The sequence below is a fragment of the Condylura cristata genome, unplaced genomic scaffold (assembly GCF_000260355.1).
Source record: "Condylura cristata isolate star-nosed mole 26May11 unplaced genomic scaffold, ConCri1.0 scaffold00009, whole genome shotgun sequence".
Taxonomy (NCBI): Eukaryota; Metazoa; Chordata; class Mammalia; order Eulipotyphla; family Talpidae; genus Condylura; species Condylura cristata.
The window spans coordinates 48,311,396-48,336,287 of NW_004567110.1; the positions used below are offsets into that span (position 1 = coordinate 48,311,396).

Here is a 24,892-nt window from a genome sequence, read left to right on the forward strand (position 1 = left end):
TTCTAAACTTTTTACCCAAATATTAGTGGAGAAAGTATCATCCATCTTTTTAGTATAAAATTATGATCCACTTATTTTAGAAAACTAATATATTAAGCTCAGGTCAACTATAACAGATTGACATACTTAAACTTTTGCTCTCAGAAATCAGAATATAACAAATATGTCATTTTAGGTCAAATTTGGGAGGAAACAGCTAAAGTCATAGCTTGATAACTAACACCAATGATTAATTGCTTTTTCTACATGTGGATTATCTTGATGCCAAAAATCATGGAACAATTGTGTAACAAATTAGAGAGTCCCTGGTGTCAGTACTCATATTTTCTTTGGACTATACTAAGCAATTATGCTAAACTTTCTAATGACTGAGGAAAATGGTATTGTGCCTTTGGGGCACATTTTGATGAACTACAGTTGTACTTTCTACAACTTTAGAGGTATATGCATAAAGAAATATATTGTCTCAAATACTTCTGTGACCTTTTGTTAGATTTTAGAGGATTATAAATAGCTATTATATAACTATGAATATGTTTACCATTAGTAATCATTACTTTGAACTACTTACCTTCATGAAAAATTACTTGGTATAAACTCATTCAAAATAGTTAATTCATTTTTATTTCTATAATTTACAAATTCATATGCCATCCACAACCATTCATTATTTTTGATTATATTAAATACATTCTTTTAAACATGTGTTTAGCTCTAATTCTTTCTACTCTTATATAATCCATCTATCATTTCTTAACATGTGTTTCTAGTATAAAGATTTTGAGCTTAAATAAGGCAACACAAATTAGACTAAATAAAAAATTAATGTTATATATATTTGAACATATCATCTTGAATAATCACACATTATTACAATTTGAAATGTTCTATAACTTCAGAGAAGTGAAAATTATACATGAACACACTTGAGGAGGAGATTCTTTTTGGTGCTTTTTAAAAAATTTATTTAATGAAGTTGTTTTATATCCTTGTTATTTTAGCAGTATAGGGTTTCTCTCAGTATGGTCACTGGTGCTCATGGGGAGATTATTTTTAGACTTTCTAACTAATCTCATATTAATTAATCTTAAAATGGTTAACATTTAACTATTAAATGTTAACATTTCAGGTAAAACATACTACCACCAAAAACTAAGGAACTATGAACTATTAAAATAATAAAGTCCTTTAGACAGACATCAGAATTATGAACTTCTAGCTAATTCAACTAAATTTATTAACAAGTACTTTCCCTATTACAGTAAAGAGCAAAAATGAAACAAAGGCTATATTAAATGTGAGCTCTTGAAGGACAAATAAAAATTATACTTTCTAATTCTCAGACTCTCAGAACCAGATTTGCAAGACCATCTTTGATAATACACTATTTACCACATTGATATCACACCTTAGTACATTAAATTTCAATCAAGGTTTCAAGTGTTGACTTACAATCAAGTAACAACTGTTTTCTCCTTTAAACTTGATAGTTCTTCTCATAAACCAAAGAATAATGTATATTCTGCCACAAGATAAATGTTGCTGTATGTCAAAATCCAAATTGCTCTGTGGTCTAAGGACTGACATGGTTGATTTTGCTCTTCCTGTTCTTTCTCCCTTTCAAACCCTCAGGTTGTCTTCATCCTAGGCTTGGAACACTGCCTCATGAGCTCTTACAGGCCTTATACATTGGTTTGTCATTCAAGTCGCAGCTTAAAGTCTGCCCTCTTGAAGAAACCTTATTTACCACTTTCATCTCAAGAAAACACTTGCCATCCATCCTTCCTATTTCTACATCCATTTGCAAACAGCTGTTTCATCCTATTTAATTCCTTAATGGAATGTGCCATAATCTGAAATTACCTTGGTCATTGCCTTATTTAATCTTTCACTGTCTGCATTTAATAGAATGTAAGCTCCATGTGGGGCGGCACCTTGGTCAAGGGCAGATGGTAGGTACTGAGTAAATATTTTGTTTTTAAGAAACATTTAACAATTTTTTTAGAATGACAAAATTACATAAGTGCATACTTTTTTGTGGGAAATAGGCATCTGTTTCTCTTCAAGTATACAAAATTATTATCTTTTTGCAAAATAACAGATTTTTAAAAAGACAAAAAAGTTCTTTTTAAATGTCAATCAAGGGGTCATTACTGTAGGAATTTGCAAAAAGCCACACACCAGCAAAAGAGCACCAGGCATTTTCAAAACAAGCATGAAGGAATGGAACTCTTTTCAAACAATCTGACCAAGAAAAAGCAGACAACAGCAAGAAAAAAAAGCAGTCAAATAAAGATATATTAGATGTTTTGTTGATTTTAACAAATTCTTTTGAAAGATGTGAGTTTTTCTCTTAGTTTCAAACTTTTCTGAATTTACTGGCCTAATTAAATTAAGCAGTCTCTTAGAATACAGAGGTTCCCCCTCTTAGTTTGAAAGACAATATTTTTTATATTTCTAAAACATAAACAATGAACTGTTTGTGAAATCAAAACTTTTTCTAAAATACATTCCTTTCTTGCAAATGCTTCCTGACTCAAAGTTTTAGATTCTACTGACAATAGATGTTTCAGAAATAAAAAGTATTTAAATTTAAATGTCAGTATCAATGCTTACAAAACTATCTTTCAGAACTCATTTTTGCCATAAGATATAAATGAAATTTTAAGGTAATAAAACTTATTTTCAACTTAGATCCCTTAATTGTTTAGATTCCCTCTCACATTTTATACTAACTACAATTTAACCAGCTAATAAATAGTAAAAGGTGGCAGTAAACACTTTATGCATCAAACACAATAGAGCTTTAAAAATACAACTTAAGAGCCCTCCCTGGTGGCGCAGCAGGTTAAAGCACAGCACTAAGAGGCTAAAGCCACTTCAGCATGAGTTCGATTCCCGCCTGCCCCCCCCCCCAGGAGACCACATGGGCCGGCAGACCTCTCCTGGCCTGCCCGCTGCTCCCCTCAGCAGTGTACTTCATCGATCTGCCTGTTCTGCTCCCCACTCTGTCTCTGGTGAAGCCTCTCACCGCACCGAGCCCTGGCCTGTACCCCGTTCTGCATGAGGAAATAAATAAATTTCTTTAAAAAAAAAAAAAGTAATAGGAATTGAGATGGAAAAAAATGTACAAAATGATATAAAAATAAACTGTTATAAAAAAAAAACTAATAGGACATGACAAAGTCCTTCCAGACCCATTTTTAGGTAGTGATGGAAGCAGTGGAGAGAGAGCTGGATTTGAAAATAGTTTCTGAGATTAAGTGAACTAGATTTGGGAGATACTAATATGTGAGAGGGCTCTGGAACTTTACTCTGTACAGCAGATTGGAACTGTGGGCAGGGTAGAAACTAGAGAAGGCAGATTGGATTTGTGTAAAACAACAACAAGCTCAGTTTTGACAAGTTAAGCTTTGTTCTCTTTAAGACATTCTTCATATCCAGGTAGAATAAACATCCTAGGTGCATAGGTTTAGAACTCAGGTGAAATACCTTGGATTATTTTGGATACAACCTAAGTAATTATCATTTACATTTATAGGATGTATTATAAATAATAAATCCATTACTAAGCTGAGTTTTGAATTTAATATTTTTTTTAATATTTGTTTCTAATCACAAAATACAGGGAAGGAACAAGGAGGACTCCTTGGTTGAAGGAGCTGCCTACTGAGGCATCTGTAAACTGTTGTACAAACCAGGAGCAAATAAGCCCCAAGAATTCTCATTCTAATAGCAGCCGAATATAGATTCCAACCATGTGGGTCATTTTAAAGCTTATTTTGTAAATACTGTTGAATTCCTAAATCTCTCATGAACAAGTAGGTTATAGGTAAATTATTTCATGAGAGCTATGTAAACTTTTCAAAGACCTTTCTTAAACAACAGTGACTAAGGCCCTTTCTGTGTTCCCAGCCTTCTAAGCACCAGCATGGTGGCCAGGAGGGTCTCCCACATCCTGGGGTGGTGATGGAGGAAGGGCAGGCCAGGCCAACTGTGAGAAAGTCAATTTTACTGAGCTCACACCAAGAGTCCAGGGGTCATGAGGACCTCAGTGAAAATCTTAATTTTATTCTCAACATTCTTTTCAACATGCTTTCATAGCCTTGCCATTTTTTTTTTTTTTTCAGGCAATGAACTTTGGCTTTTTTTCTCTTCTTTCCAGCTGTTACTGCCTAGTACTTCCAGACAACCTCATGGGTCAGGCACCCTGGTAGACAAACTTTCTTGTAGGCCTCAGAGAAACAACCTTGAGGGAAGCAGGAATACATCTTTTCTTGCCATTCAGTGGTGGGACCCCACAAAACCTTGAAGTTATATAAAACACCTGGCTTTGCTTGGTCTTGTGGAACAGAATACCTTATGTCACTAGACAAAAGGCCTCTAGGGGCCCAGAAGTCACAGGGCTCACAGAATGGGTTGCTGTTTATATTCTTGCAGAGAAAGACGAAGTACTTCGACTTATTTCTAAAGAAACTGTCAAAAATGTTGACACCTTCAAGGTGTACAATCACCAGCTAAGTCTAGCAGCACTTGCTTGGCCACCAGGCAGCCAAGGTGACGGCCTAAGCTATCAAACACAAGGACCTGCCCCTCTGCCATCTTTAGCAGCTGCCTGGAAGAAAAAGCTAAGTTGTACATTTTAATTATTTATTATTGGTGTCCATGTTCTATATACATCATTACCCTAAAGGTCATAAAGCTTTCAATAAAATCATCATCCCTAGGTTTCAAAAGTCAAGTTTTTTTGAATGGAAACTGCCTCATCCATAAACAAAAGTACTGATTCTCAACTTGGAGCTTCTCAAAGTGTACATCTAAGAAACTTTTTGTTTCAGTTAAGCTACAACAGCCTATCATCACTTTGATTTCTCTCCTCCAACCTTCCTCTCAGAATGTCCTGTGAAAATGGGAATTGTGTTCCAAACTTCGTAAGTCTTCCCTCCTTAACAGAATTTTTCCATTGCTCCCTGTACTAATAGCATGTTACTATGTAACAAATTTCCCTGAAATGTTGTGCCATAAAATGCAATTATTTTATTTTGCCTTCTACTCTGCACAAATACACAGGTTCTTTTCCCTACAACTCTCTCTGACATTCTTTCCATAATCCTTAGCATCTATTTCATTGGCTAAGAGCTTTTCAGTTAACTTTTTTTAATTTATTTTTTTTGCCACCACCATCCCTTTGACCCTTTCTTCCTCCTCCCCCTTAACTTCTTAAGTCTCACTTCACTTAGTGAAGTTTTTATTAAGTATTTCATTAAAACAAGACAATTTATTTTTGCACATTTTGTGGTTCAGGAATTTGGATCCTTTGCTTCAGGGTTCTTCAGAAGGCTCCTCTGAAGATTTTAGCCAGGGATGATCTCACCCGAAGTGTTAACTAGGGAAAGATCAGCTTCCAATCTTAAACAGCAGTTGCTGGCATTTAGTTCCTCATTGAACTGAGTTTCAGTTCTGTACCACCTGTTGGCTACAGGTTATTCGCAGTTCTACCCCCTGGAACTCAGTTCCACCTGGAATTTTCTTAAGGACAATTAGTTCTATCAAAGAGTGCAAACTAAAAATGCAATGAAGTACATCTGCTAAAGAAACAGTAGTCACAATCTTTTGTAACCTCGTCACAGAAGTAAAATCTCATCAACTCTGCTTTTTCTGTTGACTAGAACAAGTCACTATGTCCATCCTATGCTCAAGAGAAGGAGTTTATACATGAACATCAGGAAGTGAGATCACTGCAAAGTTAAAAGTCTGCTGCCATTTACTGATAGTTACCAACCTACAAAGCCAAGACAAGAGGAATTAACTCCAATAAATGTTAATTTTTGTATGTGAAGTTATGAGATCATATATACATCTGGGCCTTTAATTTGTTGGATTCTCAGTAAAAGTAATTGGTTATTAGTGATTGATGTGTAAGGTGTCTAGAAATCAGGAAATATATATTGATTGTCAAAGATACACAAAATAATATAATAATATAATTATAATAATATAATTTCTTGGATACTCTCATAAGGACTTTTTAAAAAGCTAATTCTTCATGAGTTCTTTTAAAATGATTCTCAAGACCTCACAATTTTTTTCCTACAACTACAAATTCCCAACATCTGTCAAAGTGAAAATCTTAGGAGTGGTTTATAGTGAACTTGCAAATGTGGCACTGAAGACAAGTATTTCTTGTAGTCTGCCAAATTTCTGCCACATTGGAAAGTAAACAGATGATTTTTTAACACTATGTGCCACTAGACAGGAATTATATTTCACATCTTAATGAGAAAATACTTTCTCCAAAATTTAACTTGTTGCTTTAAAAAAACTAATTAGTAATCCAGCTATTTAAAACTATTTTAAATATCAACAATCACAAAAAGGTTTTTCAGTTCCATGATGAGCGAATCCAAAATGAACTTACAGGACATAATTTTATCATTTTGAAAAACCCACTACCAAGAAATGAACGCTATTAAATATTTATACACACACACATATAGGTATAGAGCCACAGAGTTACACTTAAATTTACATATGCATACACAGAAATAGATTTAAACTGCCTATATTTACTCATACATGGACCATTTTCAAATAGTTGGCCTTGAGCATTCCAAGATTTTGGTATGGAAAGTATGACAAAGTTCTTGGTGGGGGGTAAGATCAAAGTTTATATGTGGATTTTTTTTTTACCACACAAGCATTTCTAACCCCTACCCCATTGTTCAAGAGTCAGCTGTCTATCCTTTTAGACATCTAAATGTATTATAATATTACCATAAATGAACTCATACTTTTTGTAATATAAGAAACAGAGCAAATGACGTTAAATGACACTTCCAAACATTTCTAACAAATTAAGCAAGTACTTCCGAACTAATGAGACAGCACTGTATACATTTGTGAAACTGTTATTCCCAAGTAAACAACTTAATAGTTAAGAATCTCATTTGTGCTGTAGTGTGTTAGCTGTATTACTCTGCTCATTCTATAACATCTTTGTATTCTTGCACAGCTTTTTATTATGTTTGGTATTCACCCTCAGTAAACTCTTTCCCCAGTGCAAACACTAAAATGACCGAATTTTTAGCTGGTTTCAGAAAAAAAAAGCTCATTTCTGATGAGTCATTCATTCTCTGACATCTTAACCAGCTTTTCTTCCCTCTTCCATTCAAACTAGTTAGCATAATTATTGACCTATTTATCATTTCCCTACTTTCTCCTTCACTCTTATTTCCACCTCTCAATGATTATTCCTTTCCTAAACTATCAAATCTATGTTACCTGGCACTTAACAATTGTAAACCAAACTCAACACTTTCCCTCAAATTATTTCCCTAGTGTTGTTTCTGTAATTTTTTAAAAAGATTTATTTATACAGACAGTACTGGGGTACAGGCCAGAGGTGCGGGGGTGGTGAGAGGATTCACCAGAACAGAGAGGGGAGCAGAACAGGCAGACCCACGAAGTACACTGCTGAGGGGAGCAGCTGGCAGGTCAGGAGAGGTCTACCATGCCATTTGGATCACCTGGGGGGGTGGGGGGGCGGGGATCAAACTCATGCTGAAGTGGTTTTAGCTTCTCAGTGCGGTGCTTTAACCAGCTGCGCCACCAGGGAGAGCCCATCTAGTTGTTGTTGTTGTTTTTTAACTTCAAAAATTTTATTTTACATTATTCTTCATTTTGTACATTTTTTCATCTCAGTGGTAATCCCCGTGGACATCCCACACCACTTCACCCATATGACATCACCATAGTCCCCTGCAAACGTGTAATCTAAACCCAGGAATGATCTTCAAACTTCTCTTCGGTTATCTATCTAATGCCCCAATATTAAACCATGTTTAGGCCAGTAAAATCTGAAGTGTAACTGACGACTTAGGGCCTCACTAAACTGGCTGGCTCCCACTACTCCTCACTGAGAGGTCCCATCTACCCACCATGGCTCCTTCACCGAGTGGTGAGAGCGCCAGGTCACTGCAAGGGGTGTCCTGAGAGCTCGCGAGACTTCTTGCGAGCCGCTGTCGTACCCGGAACGTTTGGTTGCCCAGCAACCGCCCAGGACCGCTGAGGAAGCGGAGACCAGAGAAACTGATCAAACGTGACTTACAGATCCGGCTCATCCCAGAAGCGGTGAGGTACCTTCAGGGAACAAGCGTGGGACTGAGAATCCTGTTTATTAAACTTGCCTGGCAGTAAGATTTTCCTACAGCATTTGTTAAAATGCTGCCCCCAGAACCTCTCTCTATATCCAAAACAGCCTGGAAGTCTGTATTTTTAACAAATCTAGATTCAGGCAAAGTTGGGAAACAGTTCTGGAGGCGGGAGACCTGCATGGAGGGGATTGCTGCAGAGTTAAGAGAGCTGGATCTGTGGGCTTGGATCTGAGTTTCAAATTTTAATAGCGGGAGCCGGATATTAAGTATTTGGAAGTCACTTACTCTAGGGTTCGCTAACGGAAATGCACCAGCTGAATTCGGGAACATATAAAACATCCTACCTGTTGGAGTCCAAAGAGCTGAAAGCCAGAGTCCACTAAAGTTGATTCCCTGAGCTAGTAAAGCCTCCCTAAAGCAGCGCCCTCCACTGGCAGTCTAAGGAGATAGCGACATCCTAGGAAGTGGAGCTCAGACTTAGGCGATGCCTAGAAGGAAAAAATTATGAAAAAGCGTTCCTCAAGCTTTAAAAACACTGAACCTCTTTTAAGAGTATATCAACAACAACAACAACAAAAAAAAAAACCTGAAAAATAAAACCAGGCACATATCCTGAGTGTTGACACTTTTTTGCTAGAATATTCTAAAATGTATCCAAATCCAAAGGAGCATCAAACTCAAGTTTATAATTTATCTAAAACACAGTAGTTTAAGTTAAAAAGAATGTTAGTGTCTTGAGTATGTGAAATTCTCTCTTGGGTATGCAGGTTCTTTTTAACTAATTTTTTAGATAGGTTCAGTTCTCACTCTTTCCATATAGAAAATTCAACCCCCTAGAAAGTTGTCCTATAGTTTACTGATGAAGTCCATTGGCCTACCCCTAATTTAATACTACACTTACATACTACGTTTCTCTTTCCTTTCTAGTTGTCTGCGATAATTTGATGTTTTTCTATACAAACATTAATTTATACATTTGGAACCTATTGATAAAACCCATTTACAGCACGGCCACTTTCTAGGATTAAGATAACCGAAAATTTCTCTGTTTTAGCCCAGATTTAAAAACAGAACCTGAAACTAAAAGCTCATGTTTTGGGGGATTCGAATCTCAGGGAAGCAGGAGAGAAATGGAGTGAGATGGAAATGAAAGACTACCATAGAGTATATAATCAAGAATACTAAGCATGTTTTCAGGGGACCATTGAAATGACTATCTCTCTTAAGGGTTCATAGGGACAGAAGGAAGATAAATCATTCAGAGTTCCTGGTCCCTCCTGGCCAAAGTTACTCCCTTAGGACATTAGCTATTTCATAGTGCAGGGTTGCTCCTGCATGACCACCTTTAAAACAGTCTCCTGCTTCAGATATGAGAGAAACCCTAGTGTACACAGCCTCTTTAAGATGTGCATTTCATCACAGCTATCCGTGTAAATAAGATGTTTAAATTTCCCAAAAAATGTTTAAATATGAACCAAAAAATCATTGTTTCAAAATGCTTTAAAATATTACATTTGTATGCACTAGTTACAAATGGACAATGTAATTCTTAAAAGTGCCATTTGTCATATCAAAAATTCATGATTTCTACCAATGACTACAAATTTATATATATAGCCCTAATCAGAATAAAATTATGGAGAAATTTAAAGTCTTTGAAGCATTCCTGAGACAGATCTATACCATGGTGATGATAAAGACAATATTAGAGAGATGTTAATGAGTTTCATATTGTTTATAAATTCAGTGCAATCTTAACAAAATTTTGACAGCATTTTTCATGAAACATGGTAAGTTCATTTTAAAAATGTACATGAAAGTTAAGGAAGAAAGGAATCTGACAGAGTAGGAAGCATCTTCTCTTCACCAAGACAACTGCACAGGCAGAGTCTGTCTGATGAGACTATTCTGGAACATCACACATAAGGCTTGGACAGTAAGTAAATTTTGGTTCATTTTAACTCTTACTTCTATAGCAACTATCCACCCTTCACACCCAAAGTCATGGCAGAAAGCCAGTAAGTGACAGCTTATAGGAGCCAAGGTGTGCAAAAAGCACCCTATTCACCAATTATCAAGATTTTTTCCTCTCACCAAGATGGTTGCTTCTGATCAAAGAGCAAATTCTGATGGTTAGAATGTAATTGTCAAAATTACTAGATTATTAGGTTCAAACATGCAGTCTTCAACAACAAAAAATTCAAGGAATACAAAGTAATGTTAAATATGGCTCAATCAAATGAAAAAATATAACAGAAACTGTTCCAGGGAGGGGGCGGGGAGGACCTGAGAGCAGAAAGACTAGACAAAGACTGAAAAATCTATGTTAAACATATACAAAGAACTAAAGGAAGATCCAAAGAAAATTCAGTAAATAATGTATGGATAATATATATAAAGTACTACTATCCTAAAAACAATTTCTGAGGCAAAAAGTAAATAATTGAAATTAAAGATTCACCAGATGTTTCAAAGGAAGATTTTAATATCAGAAGAATGAATGAGTGACACTGAAGAAAAAAACAATGAAAATTATTGGCTAGGAAAAGAAAGAAAAAAGATTAATGGAAAGTGAGTGAAACCTAATCAGCATCTAACAGCTTAACATATTGTACAAGTTCCACAAAGTGAAGAGAGAGGGTACATATACAGGAAGAGAGAATATTTGAAGATCATCAGGAATAATGTAAAGGTGCCTCTCACTAGCTAGAGCCATTAGGCAAGAATAAGAAATGACATTCAAAGGGGTGGAAAAAATATATGTATTTATAGGTGATATAATTTTTTTTTATAAAGATTTATTATTTATTTGTGTATACAGAACTGGGGTACAGGCCAGAGGCTCAGGGGTGGCGAGAGGCTTCACCAGAGACAGAGTGGGGAGCAGAACAGGCAGATGGATGAAGTACACTGCTGAGGGGAGCAGCCGGCGGGTCAGGAGAGGTCTGCCGCGCCATGTGGTCACCTCCGGGGCAGGCGGGAATCGAACTCATGCGGAACCGGCCTTAGATTCTCACTGCTGTGCTTTAACCCGCTGCGCCACCAGGGAGGGCCGGTGATATAATTTTATATGAAGAAAATCTGAAAATTTCGTGCACACATACACATCTGTTAGTATAGTGAATTCAGCCTAGTGGAATACAAAGTCATTATACAAAAATCAGTTGTAGCAACCTTAAAGGAAAATACAAAAATAATTCCCTTTATATTAACAGAAAAAAAATTAATAAATACTTAGGAATTAATCATGGTGAATGACTTCTACAATGAAAATTACAAAACATTGCTGAAATTAAAGAAAAAATAATAAATGGAAACATTCCTTGTATTATAAATGTATTTAATACCAGCGAATTGTACATTTAAGAATAGATAAGGTGATTAATTTTATAGTTTACCACAAAAAAGAATTTGGAAAGTAAAAAAGTGTTCAGAACCATCTATAACCAAGATAGAGTACTATCACTAAGAGGTACTAATTAAAAAATATACAAACAGGGCCCTCCCTGGTGGCACAGTGGGTTAAAGCGCAGCATTGCAAGCTAGCGGTGGCCGCTTCAGTGCTGGTTTCGATCCCTGGCCCCGGAGTGACACACATGGGGCAGCAGACCTCTTCTTGTTTGGCCTGCTGCTCCCCTCAGCAGTGTACGTCGTCTGTCTGCCTGTTCTGCTCCCCACTGTGACTCTGGGGAATCATCTCACCCACCACAACTCTGTACCCTAGTTCTGTATGCATAAATAAATCTTTTAAAAAATTTTTTAAAATATACAAACAAATATATACACCTGTAGTTAAAGGATAGACATGAACAGGGATGTCTAAAAGAAATATAACCCTAAAGTGAATGGAGAAGGAGACAAGTACAAAGGGGTTCCAAATGTATCTTTATTTTATTTTTTTAAGATTTATTGGCCCTCCCTTGTGGCGTAGCGGGTTAAAGCACAGCACTCAGAAGCTAAAGCCACTTCAGCATGAGTTCGATCCCCACCTGCCCCGGAGGTGACCACATGGCCTGGTAGACCTCTCCTGACCCGCCCACTGCTCCCATCAGCTGTGTACTTCGTCAATCTGCCTGTTCTGCTCCCCACTCTGTCTCTGGTGAAGCCTCTCACCGCCCCGGAGCCTCTGGCCTGTACCCCAGTACTGTATGTACAAATAAATAAATAAATTTTTAAAAAATTAAAAAAAAATATTTATTTATGTATACAAGAACTGGGGAACAGGCCAGATTTGGGGGAGGGGGTGAGAAAGAGTGGGAGCAGAATAGGTAGATTGATGAAGTATATTGCTGAGGGGAGCAGTGAACCAGACAGGAGAGGTCTGTCACACCATGTGGGTTACCTCCCTGGCCAGGGATCAAACTCGTGCTGCTTGTGGCTTCATAGCACTTCATTTAACCAGCTGTGCCATTAGGGAGGGCCCAAATGATTTGAATTTTAAGCTGAACTGTGGATTCATGGATGTAGTGTTAGTCTTTATATTTTTATCATGAAATATTTCAGACAAAATTTTTAAGTTTTTTCTTTTTAAGATTTATTTATGTATACAGAACTGGGGGACAGGCCAGAGGTGTAGTGATGGTGAGAGGATTCACCAGAGGTAGAGTGGGGAGCAGAACAGGCAGATCTACTGGAATACACTGCTGAGGGAAGCAGCGGAAGGGTCATGAGAGGTCTGCCACAACATGTGGATCACCTCGGGCGGGGATGGAACTCGCACTGCAGTGGCTGTGCCTAGCTTGCAGTGCTGCGTTCTAACCCATTGCGCAACCAGGAAGGGCCCTGAAGTTATTTTTACTTAGAGACTTTGTTCAAAATATTATTTGCTGGGCCAGGAAACTTGGTCTCATTCTAACTGACACTCTTTGAGTAATATGAGACAAATCTTTGGGTTTTATTTTCTCCATGTGTGAACTATGTATGCCATTCCTTAATGTCTTTTTCAGCTCAAAGAGGAAAAAAGTCCATTGAAAGATCCCCACAATAATAATTCAATACCAAGCAGAGGAAAATATTTAAAAATAGAAGTAAAATGGTCATTTGTGTCTTTAATTTTGGTGGTTTTTTTTTTTTAAGATTTATTTATTTATGCATACAGAACTGGTGTATAGGCCAGAGGTGCAGGAAGGGTGAGAGGACACCAGGGACAGGAAGAACAGGCAGATCGTCGAAGTACACTGCTGAAGGGAGCAGCAGGAGGGTCTGGAGAGACCCACCTGGTGCCGCAGATCTCTCCAATCTCCTCCCTTTGCTCCCCTCAGCAGAGTATTCCAGTCAATCCCGTTCTGTTCCCCTACTCTGTCTCTGGTGACTCATCCCCTGCACTTGTGGTCTGTACCCCGGTTCTTGTATGCATAAATAAGTAAATCTTTTTTTAAAAATTGAGAGTAAGTTCAAGTAATTGTTCTTAAATTGCTATGTATATAACATTCCTTTTTCTTTTCTTTTTTCAGAAAGTTGGGGATAAAACAATATCTAAATCTCTTGACATGGAATCAGAACAGAGCCATTGCTGAGAATTTGATTTAAAAAGAAATCATGGTTCGACTGACCTTGAGGTTAATTGCCAAAAACAGCATTCTTAAACTACGAAAAGAAGAAACCATTTCACAATACCTGAAGAAAATAACTCACATAAACTTTTCAGACAAAAATATAGATGCTATTGTAAGAACTCTGAAATTATTTACTTTTATGTCATTAACAATATAACATTTAGAAATTGTTATAAGGGAGTATTTTCTTATTCACTATATTTTTATTATACTTATTAACTATACGTTGATTATTCAGCTTTATTTGCCTTTATTTTAATTTCCTACTTGTTATATTAAACTTATTAAAATTAACCATTGTGATTGCTATATGTGTTAAAATATGTGTTCCTCTAGAGTATTCTACATATAGCAAACCAAATGTGAAAGCATATGGTGGAAAATCATTTCAAAGATAATTACTTCTGTGTAACAATTTCAGAAACCTGGAATATGAATTTTTTAACATATCAAAATATTAAGAATTAATGAGTACCATATTTTGAAACTTTAAATGTAAAATCATTTTTTCAATTAATTTAACTGGTGACATAAGTATATGTTAACCTGTCAGCTCTATCAACAAGATTACATTAATTTAGATATACTCTGAAACTATGTTTCTTGTGTACTGAGTTAATTCTTGGATTTAATTTAAGGAACTTTAAAGGTGGCAAAAGACCCAGTTAGGCCCTTTGTATGGTATCAGATGACTACAAAAAATGCTAAAGGCTATACATGAGAGAAATTTTGTCAAAAATAAAACCTACAAGAGCTCAAGGATCATGTAAATTTTATTCATATTGCTCTAAATTCCCCAATCAATATAGTGTTGGACTCATATTAAGTAACAATTATTTACTGAATGAAAAACACAAACACAAACTGTCATTAAGGTAACTGTCCCTCCATCCATCCCAGACTTTACCCAGCTCCCATTTCATATCCATTTCTAGATTCTTAGTGATCCATCACCAGGGAGCACAAAATCATCCTGTGCTCTAGTAGGTTATGTTTCCAAGAAAAATTCTCTCATCTATAGTCTTCATCATTTTACTGTAGAAAACAAATAGCAGTACAAAAATCCTAAATGACTTTAAAGTTCCCCATACATTTACATGGTCTATTCAACTTTCTTTTGAGCCTCCCATATGTGTCTCTTTGATATGGTTGAAATGGTTAAATGGTTAAAATAATTCACAATGAGATAAAAATAGAGTGTGTGGTTAACTGCCCAAGATGTTGCATTTTTAAAAGATCTTAGTTTAATGAAATCTGTGATATTTTTAAGAAAAACTTCACTCTTTTCCTACTTCCTCTAGGCTGACTCTACCATCACACAAAAAGTGACAGCCTTATAAAAATACCTTTAATTATTTTCTTATCTTAAAGGTAATTGGCATTCATTTATATAAAGTTACATATAAAAGAGAAGAAATTGACTTACAGTCCTACTATGCAGAGAAAACCACTGTGTTAACATTTAGGAGATATCTCTCCAGTTTTTTTTCCACATGTGTATTCATGTAATTTTACAATAGTGTCTCATACTGAATATACAGCTTTTATTTTGTTATGACATAGTTTTTATTTTATTATGCTAAAGAATATTTAATGGTTTATATAGTATCCCCCTTCAATATCATTTTTACAGTATCTGGTTTTAAGTCTCTAGATGACTTCCAATTTTCAGTATTGTAAACCACAACAGCTACTTTCAGTCCTAGAAAAACGTTAAGTCTTAGTTTATAATGTTGGAGCAATAATTTTTTAAATACTTCAAATTTCAGATAGCCTAATTGTTTCCTAGGAAAATTGCTTACTTTGGGAAAATGTTTCTTACCAAATGCAGTTCTGATATAGCAGTTGAATACTAAAGCCTAGATAATACTGTTATCTCACATTAACTTAAGAAAATGCACAGACTGTTTAAGCAAAAGAAAGAAAAAGAAACTCTAAGTTTTCAGGAGGAATTAAGTATGACTTTTCTTTGTTTTCCTTTTAGGAAGACATTTCTCTTTGCAAAAACCTTAGTGTTTTATATTTGTATGATAACCACATTAGTGAAATCACTAACTTGAACTATGCCTCAAATCTGACTCATCTATACTTACAAAACAATTGTATTTCATGTATAGAAAACCTCAGGGCATTAAAGAAACTGGAAAAATTGTAAGTGTTTTTTCATTTTTTTTTTTTAGTAGTTGTCAACATTACAGTAATATTTTTGCAAGTAGGCATTTCTATTATCTGCAGGAACAGGCAAAAGGCCTTATTCTTTTTTAGTATTTAAATACAAAATAAATTGTTTTACATGTAATGCTTGACAATTTGTGCCCTACTGAGCCTAATATACTTTCCTTTTGCAGGAGGCTGGGTTGCCTAAAGGCATGTGTAAAACATCTTTGTATATTAACAATATCCTCAACTTGCAAAAAGTTTACATGGGGTCCTAATGAATTCGGTGCATTCCAAAATCACACACCTCAAGGGGGTGTGTCATAGAGTAATGCTGATGTTGATTGAATTTTAAGTGCTATTTACTGCTTATAATGATTTTTATTAGCTAATACTTCATTAGTTACTGGTAGACCCAATTTCTTCAGATTGGAAATTCGGAGATCAATAGGGGAGGAGAGAGAATGCTGTTAAAAGTGTAGATTGCCGAGTTCCAACCTAGACAGAGCAGAATCTCTGAGACTTTGGTCCAGCAATCTTTATTTATAGACCTACAATCCAGGTTATTCTTCTGCACCCTAACAAATGACAAGCACTAGCAAATAGAAAGATTATGACAGTTCTTTCTTTTAAACAAAATGTAAAAGCTTTAATTCTTATAAAAATCATAGATAACCTTTTCATTGATTCAATATTCTGCTTATGTTCTTTTCACACAGTTCAATGAATTTGCTATTATATTTATCATGTTTATATACCATAACATTCTCAGATTCCCTACTTAAAATTTTGTTTTACATTTTGCAGGTACCTGGGAGGAAATTACATTGCTGTCATAGAAGGTTTAGAAGGACTAGAAAAACTAAGAGAGCTTCATGTTGAGAGTCAGAGGCTTCCCCTTGGAGAAAAACTTCTGTTTGATCCAAGAACACTTCATTCTCTGGCAGTAAGACCATATTTGAATATTCTGATAGAGACTATAATGATAAACAGTTACAATGGAACAGGAAGGTGGTAAAGGTATATATGGACAACGTATATGCTCTGTAGGTTTATATGGCCACTTGAGAGTTTGAAACCAAAACTCCTGTTTCCCATATAATTTTTCAAAAACTCAGCAGCTGTAAAATAGGGATAATAGTGCCAGTCTCTAGGGTAACTCAAAGGATCACAAGAAAGATGTGAAAAGGTTATGTAAAATATGAAGCGCCAGTACAGATGTTGACTCATTCATAATTTGGACCTTGGTGGTTATTATGACTCAAAATTTAAAATTTTAGGGGAAAGCCTGTGGGAAAAGGAGTGCACAATTACTTGGCAAACTTTAAACAGAGAGAATCACTATAATAAGTCATGTTCTCACTGGATTTTTATTTGATTGTAGGTTATGTTATTATATGACTTTGCCTCATCAGAAGCAGTATTTCTGGGAACACCACATTTGATGCACCAGCTGTCACCTGCCAATCACTCACTTCATATAGAGGTTTCTCAAAATCTGGGCACCATAGGGTATCCCAGCTTTTACTAATCCTCAAAATGGGGTTTGTTAGGGTATGCTAACTTCAAGTCTCATACAAAGTACATAAATGAGACATTATTGGATTTATAGATTCCCTAGGTTTTATTTTATTGACTCAGAAACAGAGGATAGTGGCGAAGAGAGTATACAGTGGTTAAGGGATAGTGCTTTAAATTAGAAAGGAAATAATGGCCTGATTTTTTATACTACCTTTTTCTGTTTTTCCTCAAAAAATCAACTGTGTCTCAGTTCAGCCTCAGTTGATCTAAGCATATTGAGGAGGGGTCAAATATTGTCATAAAAAGCCACCAAAAACATTTTTGCTGGCACATTTTTTGCATAGATTCAAGCAAATTCCAAAATTCTATGAAATATATTTCTGCATTTCAAATCTTAAAAGGTATCAGGAAGTAATTTCTCTACTGGTTGGCTATGTGTGAAAACCTAGGTGAGTAAATTCCAGTATGGTGGAGATTCCTGGGTCTCAGATTTTAAGATAGGTTGGACTTAGTGTTACTCTATTGTTATGTTTATGTCCTCTTTTCACGCTGATGGGAAATTTCTTCTTAGTTATCTAATTATTATTTTAAGTGGTTTCTGAACATATGAATTTTCAAAGAAAAGCTATATAGATATTCTCTCATTTTTGGTCATGTCTCCTAAGTAGAAAAAATAAAGACAAAACTACCTGTTTCTACAAAAGTACAAATCTTAGTGATAGTAACAAAAAATGAAAATTTGCTAAAGCTGAAATAAGCTTTTTTTCTACATTGTGTGATCATTTGTTGGAGTATTTTCTTTCTTTCTTGAATTTTTTATTCTTTTTTTCTATAAATTTCTCTAATGTCTTGGAAGAAGAAAGTTGAATTTGGGGAGGAACTATAAACAAAAAGAATTACTGTAATTCTAAAAGTTTCCTCTGGGTCTTGCCTGGTGGCGCAATGGGTTAAAGCACAGCTCTATGAAGCATACTGCAGCCACTGCAGTATGAGTTTGATACCCAGCCAGGAAGGTGACCCATATGGTGTGGCAGATCCCTCCCCATCTGCCCGCTGCTCCCCTCAGCAGTGTATTTCAGTCAGTCTGTCTGTTCTGCTCCCCACTCTATCTCTGGTAAATCCTATCATCCCCCACACCTTTGGCCTGTACCCAGTTCTTTAATGCAAAAATAATCTTTAAAAAATAAATCAGTAGACGTTTCCCATAAAAAATAAGACATAGAGGCCCTCCCTGGTGGTGCAGCAGGTTGGAGCACGACATTGAGAAGCTAAAGCCACTTCAGCATGAGTTTGATCCCACCTGCCCCGGAGGTGACCCACATGGCACTGTAGACCTCTCCCGACCAGCCCGCTGCTCTCCTAAGCAGTGTACTTCGTCAGTAGGCCTGCTCTACTCCCCACTCTGTGTCTGGTGAAGCCTCTCACCGTCCCTGCTCCTCTGGCCTGTACCCCAGTTCTGTATGCATAAATAAATAAGTAAATAATAAAAGAAAATAAAAAGAAGACATAGAAATAAGATCTCTATAGCTTTTTATTTTTTTGCCTAAAAATCAAAGCAGCCTAAGCTAGACATCTTACATTTTTCTTGAATTAAGCTTTGTTTCCCACTGACAGTATTTAAGTAGTCTAATAATATTAATTTAGTTATTTTTTCTTACAGAAATCCCTTGCTATATTGAATATCAGCAATAATAATATTGATGACATAAGAGACTTAGAAACATTGGAAAATCTTAACCAGCTCACAGCAGTTGACAACCAACTTCAGCATGTCAAGGTAATGGAAAGAAAAATTAAAGATATCATGAAATTGTGATTAAGATATGTACTTCTCTAATTAGTTATAAAATATTTCACTTTAAAAACTTTTTTAAAAATATTTTTTTATTTAGGGCCCTCCCTGGTGGCGTGGTTGGTTAAAGCACAGCACTAAGAAGCTTAAGCCACTTCCGCATCAGTTCGATCCCTGCCTGCCCCAGAGGAGCTCCACACGGCGAGGCAGACTTCTCCTGACCTGTCTGCTGCTCCCCTCAGCAGTGTATTTCGTCGATCTGTCTGTTCTGCTCCCCACTCTGTCTCTGGTGAATCCTCTCATCCTCTGCATCTCTGGCCTGGACCCCAGTTCTATATGAATAAATAAATAAATCTTTGAAAAAAATATTTTTTTATTTATACACACAAGAACTGGGCCAGAGGTGGGGGGGGGGTGTGTGTGAGAGGATTCAAGAGAGACAGACTGGGGAGCAGAACAGGTGTAAACTGAAATACTGAGGGGAGCAGTGAGTTGGTGTCAGGAGATTTCTGCCATACCATGTCACCCTCTTGGCAGAGTATCAAACTTGTGCTTCAGTGGCTGTGGATGGCTTCACAGTGCTATGCTTTAACCCACTGCACCACCAGGGAAGGTCCTAAAAACTTCTGAATTTATTTTAAAACTAACTTACAAATCTTTGCTTCTCAAATATTTATTTGTATATTCTGCCCTCAGACTTACTTCTCTTTTCTATATCAGAATGCCCCCATCCCTACCAGAAGAAAAAGTTTTTCTAAGAAGGAAGTATTTTCTTTTTCCTCTCTGTATTGTGCTGCCATCAAATATTTCTTTATGTTTCCCTCGAGAGCCCAGATTTCTTGCCCCAAACACTGATCTTCCAATTACTGAGTTTGTAATAATCAACGATACTTGAACTCTGTCCTGCCTGTTCCTAGTTAGGGAAGCACCTGGATCTTTAACTTATTCTGATTTGCACTAGGTATATACCACTACCTATCAGGTTGTAGGAACAGGGGAGACAATACATGTAAAATATTCCCATATTTTAAAAGTCTTTAGGAGATGCTCGTCATCAATGGTCATATAACAGGAAGACTTGTATCCAGGACTCAGGGTGAGAGCAGAGTTCTCAATGGAAGTCTGTGATGGAAAGAAGCATTCCCTATGTCCTATGGAATACTCCAGATAAGTGGAGAAATGACCCTCAAGTGCAGTTCTTCTAAATAGCTTCACTGAGAGAAGCTTCATGGTCTTTGAGACTTATTTTTAACTTTTTCTAAATTTATATATTTAATCAGATACCTAAAATGTCTTTTAGACTGAAAGACTGTAATAGAAGCAAACTCTTGCAGCTCTATTTCCTTAAAAAGTACTTCTCACCCAGTTGATGTTTAACACATGTATTAAAATTAAATGATTAATTAACAGATGTTCTCCTAAAGGGAACAAAAAGGAAGATCATGATTGAACTTGGAGTTGAAGAATTAAAAGAGGGAAAATTACCTAAATTACCATGATCCAAAGGAATTTAAGCTCCTTTGGATTAGAGTTTAAGCTTTACAAGGAGCCAACCTACGTTGGAGTCCTGCCCTGCCTCTTGCCAGCAAAATTACAAATTGGGCAAGTTGCTGGTCTCCTCTGGATCTCTGGATCTTAGAATCCTCACTTATCAAAAGGATGTCAAAAGAGTTCTTACAGCAGAGGACTGGGGGAATTACATGAGATTATACATAGGGAGTTCTTAGCACAGTGCCTTGCATGAAATAAATCCTAGTAAATAGTAGTCAGATTAGCAATGGAGGAAACAATAGTGAAGAAATATTGAGATATGAAAAACTTAAAAAGCTTATTTTATGTCTGGAGTGAGAATCTAGGCTAATGGAACAATGTTTTATGAGATATCACAAATATTGTACCCTGATATTCTCATAAGTTAAGCTTAATAACATAGTCATAAATATAATCTAATAGATAATTTTAATATAATTCTATTGATGGGATTAGGGAAATGAAGTGTTGTAGGGCTTGAGTATCGTAATTAGAATTAAATCATTATCTTCTATAGTAGAGATTCAGTAAATCAATATTTAAGATTAAACAACATACAGTAGATGTTATTTCTCATTATAGAGGTTAAGTGTGTATAGAAATAGCTGAAGAAGTTGAAAGTGGTTTTGTTATAAGTCTTAAGGTACTCTTTAAATTTTCTAATAAAATCTATGTTCTTATTTGATTTTTTTAACTGTATTGACTGGATTGCTTTGATTTATAAAGAGTAAATGGTTGGAAAGAAAACCTGGTTAATACAATCTGTAATCATATATCACCATAAACCCTATTGGTCTGAAAACCTTGAAGAGCAAAGAATTTTTGTTGATTTCAGGATTGCACAGAGATTAGAACAGTGTTATATATAACACCTACTACATGTTTACAGAAATAATGAATACGGCAACAATAAAAATATTAAACAGCTTGAAGATAGAATGTAAAAGCCACTCAATAAGTTCCAGAGGGTAGGCTATGTGAATATTTGTTTTTCCCTTCTAGAGAGAGGATATCAGGGAGTGAAAAATGAAACCCCAATTTCTTGTACTGCTAACAATAGGACACAGCAATTAGAAACTTCTAAACACAGCACTTGGGAGTCTGGATATAGTCTTGCCTGGAATTTGTTTGTAGTGTGATTCTGTGGTCCAGTTTAAGTCATCATTTGAAGGCTTAGTCAAAGGACATGTTAAGGTTTAACATTAGACTACTAACTTGTTTCTCTGCAAGTATTTCTGGGATTAGCATCTTTATTTTTGGCTTTAATTTTTCCATTCTGTATGCTCATTGATTGAAGTTATCCAAAAACTGCTGACATCAAACCCTTTTCCATGGGAGAGAAAGCTCAACTGGCCATACATAAGGTCACTGACATGCATCGTAGGAGTCTTCAGCAACAGACAGCTTTGTGCCATTGGGAAAAAGAAATGGACATCATTAGAGAATCCTAACAAAACTGCTGTAATTACCCAAGGTTTTTCGCACTTAGAGCAACTGCTTTATATGGGCATCTCTACGTTCCTCAAATGTACCTAGAGAAAGTGCATGCCACTTTGAAAACAGAGAAAAATGGTACCTTAGGATGATTACGTAATTTTGAATAATTCCATACTGGTGAGCAGTAAGAAAGATATTTTTAAAAATTAAAAGGAATACATGTAACAAGAAAAATACTCTCTGCAACTGAAATCTTAGACTTCTATGGAAGGATTAAGGAAAGAAAAAGAAAAGAGAATGGGACATTAGGATATACAAACATGCCCAAATGATGCCTGTGTGCTAGCCTATTCATGGCTCTAAAGTCAAAGGAGACTGGTAACAATTAAGGTGGAGGCAAAGGATATGGACCTGGGGAAAGCAGGGTGGCCACCAATCTAAGTAGCCAGTTCCTCTTATTTGGGATTTGAGGGGTTAGGGTGGCAGAGAAGTAGAGGAAGAAATAGAAAAGGAAAAGAGGAGATAAATCCCAGCTTTCCTACCTCTCTTAATGTCTGTGGCCCTTCTACTCACAAGCTCTTCCAAAATTATTCCCTATGATTTTTTTCTTTATGATCCCTGTCCTACTTCTAATCTCAGATTTATTCATATATGTATGCATGCATTTATTTCTTCCATTCATTCAAAACACTTTCCATGAGGTAGCACTAACTAGATATTTGAGGAGACAATATGAGCAGAAAAGCTTGATGGAGGTCTCAGGAAGAAAAACATCAAGCACATAATTATCCTAAAACAAATGTAAAATTATACCTTTGACAAATAATACAAAGAAGGACGTGGCTCTGAAAGCCTGCAAAGGGGATTTGCCTTAGTTCTGGAGCTCAGGAAAGGCTTCGCTGAAGAAAATGATTGCTAGAGATATGCTCTGAAAGAACAGAAGGGCTATCCAGGTTAACATGTACAAAGTCAGTTGAGAATATGACAAATAGAAGCTGGTAGATTAGATGGGCCACAAAAGTGACATGAGTGACTTTGTCTTTATGCTAAAAACAATGAGGAGACATTGCAGGTGTTTAAACCAGGGGTGAAGTAACTGTAGTTAGAGAAGTGGAAAACAGTGGAAACTTGAACAGGATAGGCCTGGAAATAACATAAGTGAACATACTGGAAAGCTGTTTAGGGAGTAAAGTGGGCAGGATTTGTTGCTTTGTTGGATATAGGGAGGGTGGAATAATGAACCCCTAAGTTCTGCGTTGTACCACAGAAAATAAGAAACTCAAGAGTCAGGTATGGGAGAGAAGATTATGAGTTTCGGTCAAATAGAGTTTGAGGTGCCTTTGAAGTGTTCAAGAGAAAATATCAAAAAGACAATTAGATATTGAAGGCCGAAGCTCAGAGGACAGAAAAATTAGAGGTTTTGAGCATACAGGTTGAGTAGTCAATGAAATTACCATCGTGATGAGATTGTCTAGAGATGGAAGAAAGAGTATATGATGAAATGCTCAACAAGGCTTCCCACAAAATTTGGTTCTTCCTTTCATGTACAAATAACACTTCTTTTCTTGGTATAACAGATGCTTTATTTTCACAATGTTGTCATTATTTTTCTGTAAAAGGCCTACATACAAATGGAGAAAGATTGGTAGATTACAGGAACATTTTTCTTGGACCATTCTGCTGTGGCCCAAGAACATAAACAAACACTGAAAGAAATAAATGTAGATTACAGAAAAGGAAGCAAGTGAAGTGATCCCAGCCACAGGGCCACCTGCTCCTGCTTCCCAGAGGGAGCTCTAGTGCCTGGACGCATTGTGAGTACGTGTTATAACACTGTCACTGCAGAGACTTTCTTCTGACTTTTTCTCATTTAAATGAGTTGTTTTGATAGGCTGACTAAAGCAACAGTCTGCCAAGTAAAGCATTGGTTTTGCTGTTGTTGTTGTTTTATGAGATATGTTCTCTGTTCTCGAAAGCTATTCAGAAAATAGACTGTTCATACATTGGGTATTTCTATGGCCAGTGGTTTGTTACTGTGAGGTCAGAGATTCATGCAGGATCCAAAGAGCCTACAAAGACTGACACACAAAGCCTTAAGAGGAGTGACCAGCAGGGTAAAATGCTCCAAAGAATTGAAACTGAGAAAGCCCAAGACTGGCAGGGACAAGGTTAGCAGTGGAGGTTGACAGTACTGGACTGACAGGAACCTAGAAGTTGTGAATACAGAGGTGGTGGCCTCTTAGATACTTAAAATTCCATTTTCAGCAGCAGAAATGTAGAATCTCAGCTTCTGCCCAGACCTAACAAATCAAAACCCATACTGAGAGATCCTTGGTGACTCAAGTACATAAAACTTCGAGAAGCACTGGTCTGTACTACTCTTTCAAAAAGTATAGTGATAGTAAGAGATAGGATAAAGCCCAGAGAAGGAAAGGTAGAAATATAAATATGAGAGAAAGAAGATCCCTAAAAGAGGAAATCTGTAAAGTGAGAAAGAACTCAAGATAACTGATAAATTTGGGAAAAGAGCAGAAGTCCTCTTTTATTAAGAAAACTGGAGAAAGGAGTACAAGAAGAAGTGTGAGATTAAAGGCAGAAAACAGAAAATTCTGTGGATGTATGATCCACTTCTCCCTCATTAAAACTGTTGGCAGAGTCAACTATTGAGAAAGAGGAGAAAGATAGCTTTAGGTCAAAAATACTCCATAGAACTACCTTCTTTAACTCCCTGGGCTCCAACTTGAATG

At 36.3% G+C, this 24,892-nt stretch overlaps 1 protein-coding gene across 1 annotated transcript in view; it reads left to right on the forward strand.

Moving 5' to 3' along the window:
* Positions 1–13,691: 13,691 nt before the first annotated feature.
* PPP1R42 (protein phosphatase 1, regulatory subunit 42) overlaps positions 13,692–24,892 on the forward strand; it is a 30,146-nt gene continuing 18,945 nt past the window's right edge. Inside the window, exons 1-4 of the mRNA XM_004680028.1 lie at positions 13,692–13,820; positions 15,693–15,859; positions 16,673–16,811; positions 19,047–19,163. Coding sequence (XP_004680085.1) covers positions 13,692–13,820; positions 15,693–15,859; positions 16,673–16,811; positions 19,047–19,163 — 552 coding nt within the window. The remainder of the gene's footprint in view (positions 13,821–15,692; positions 15,860–16,672; positions 16,812–19,046; positions 19,164–24,892) is intronic.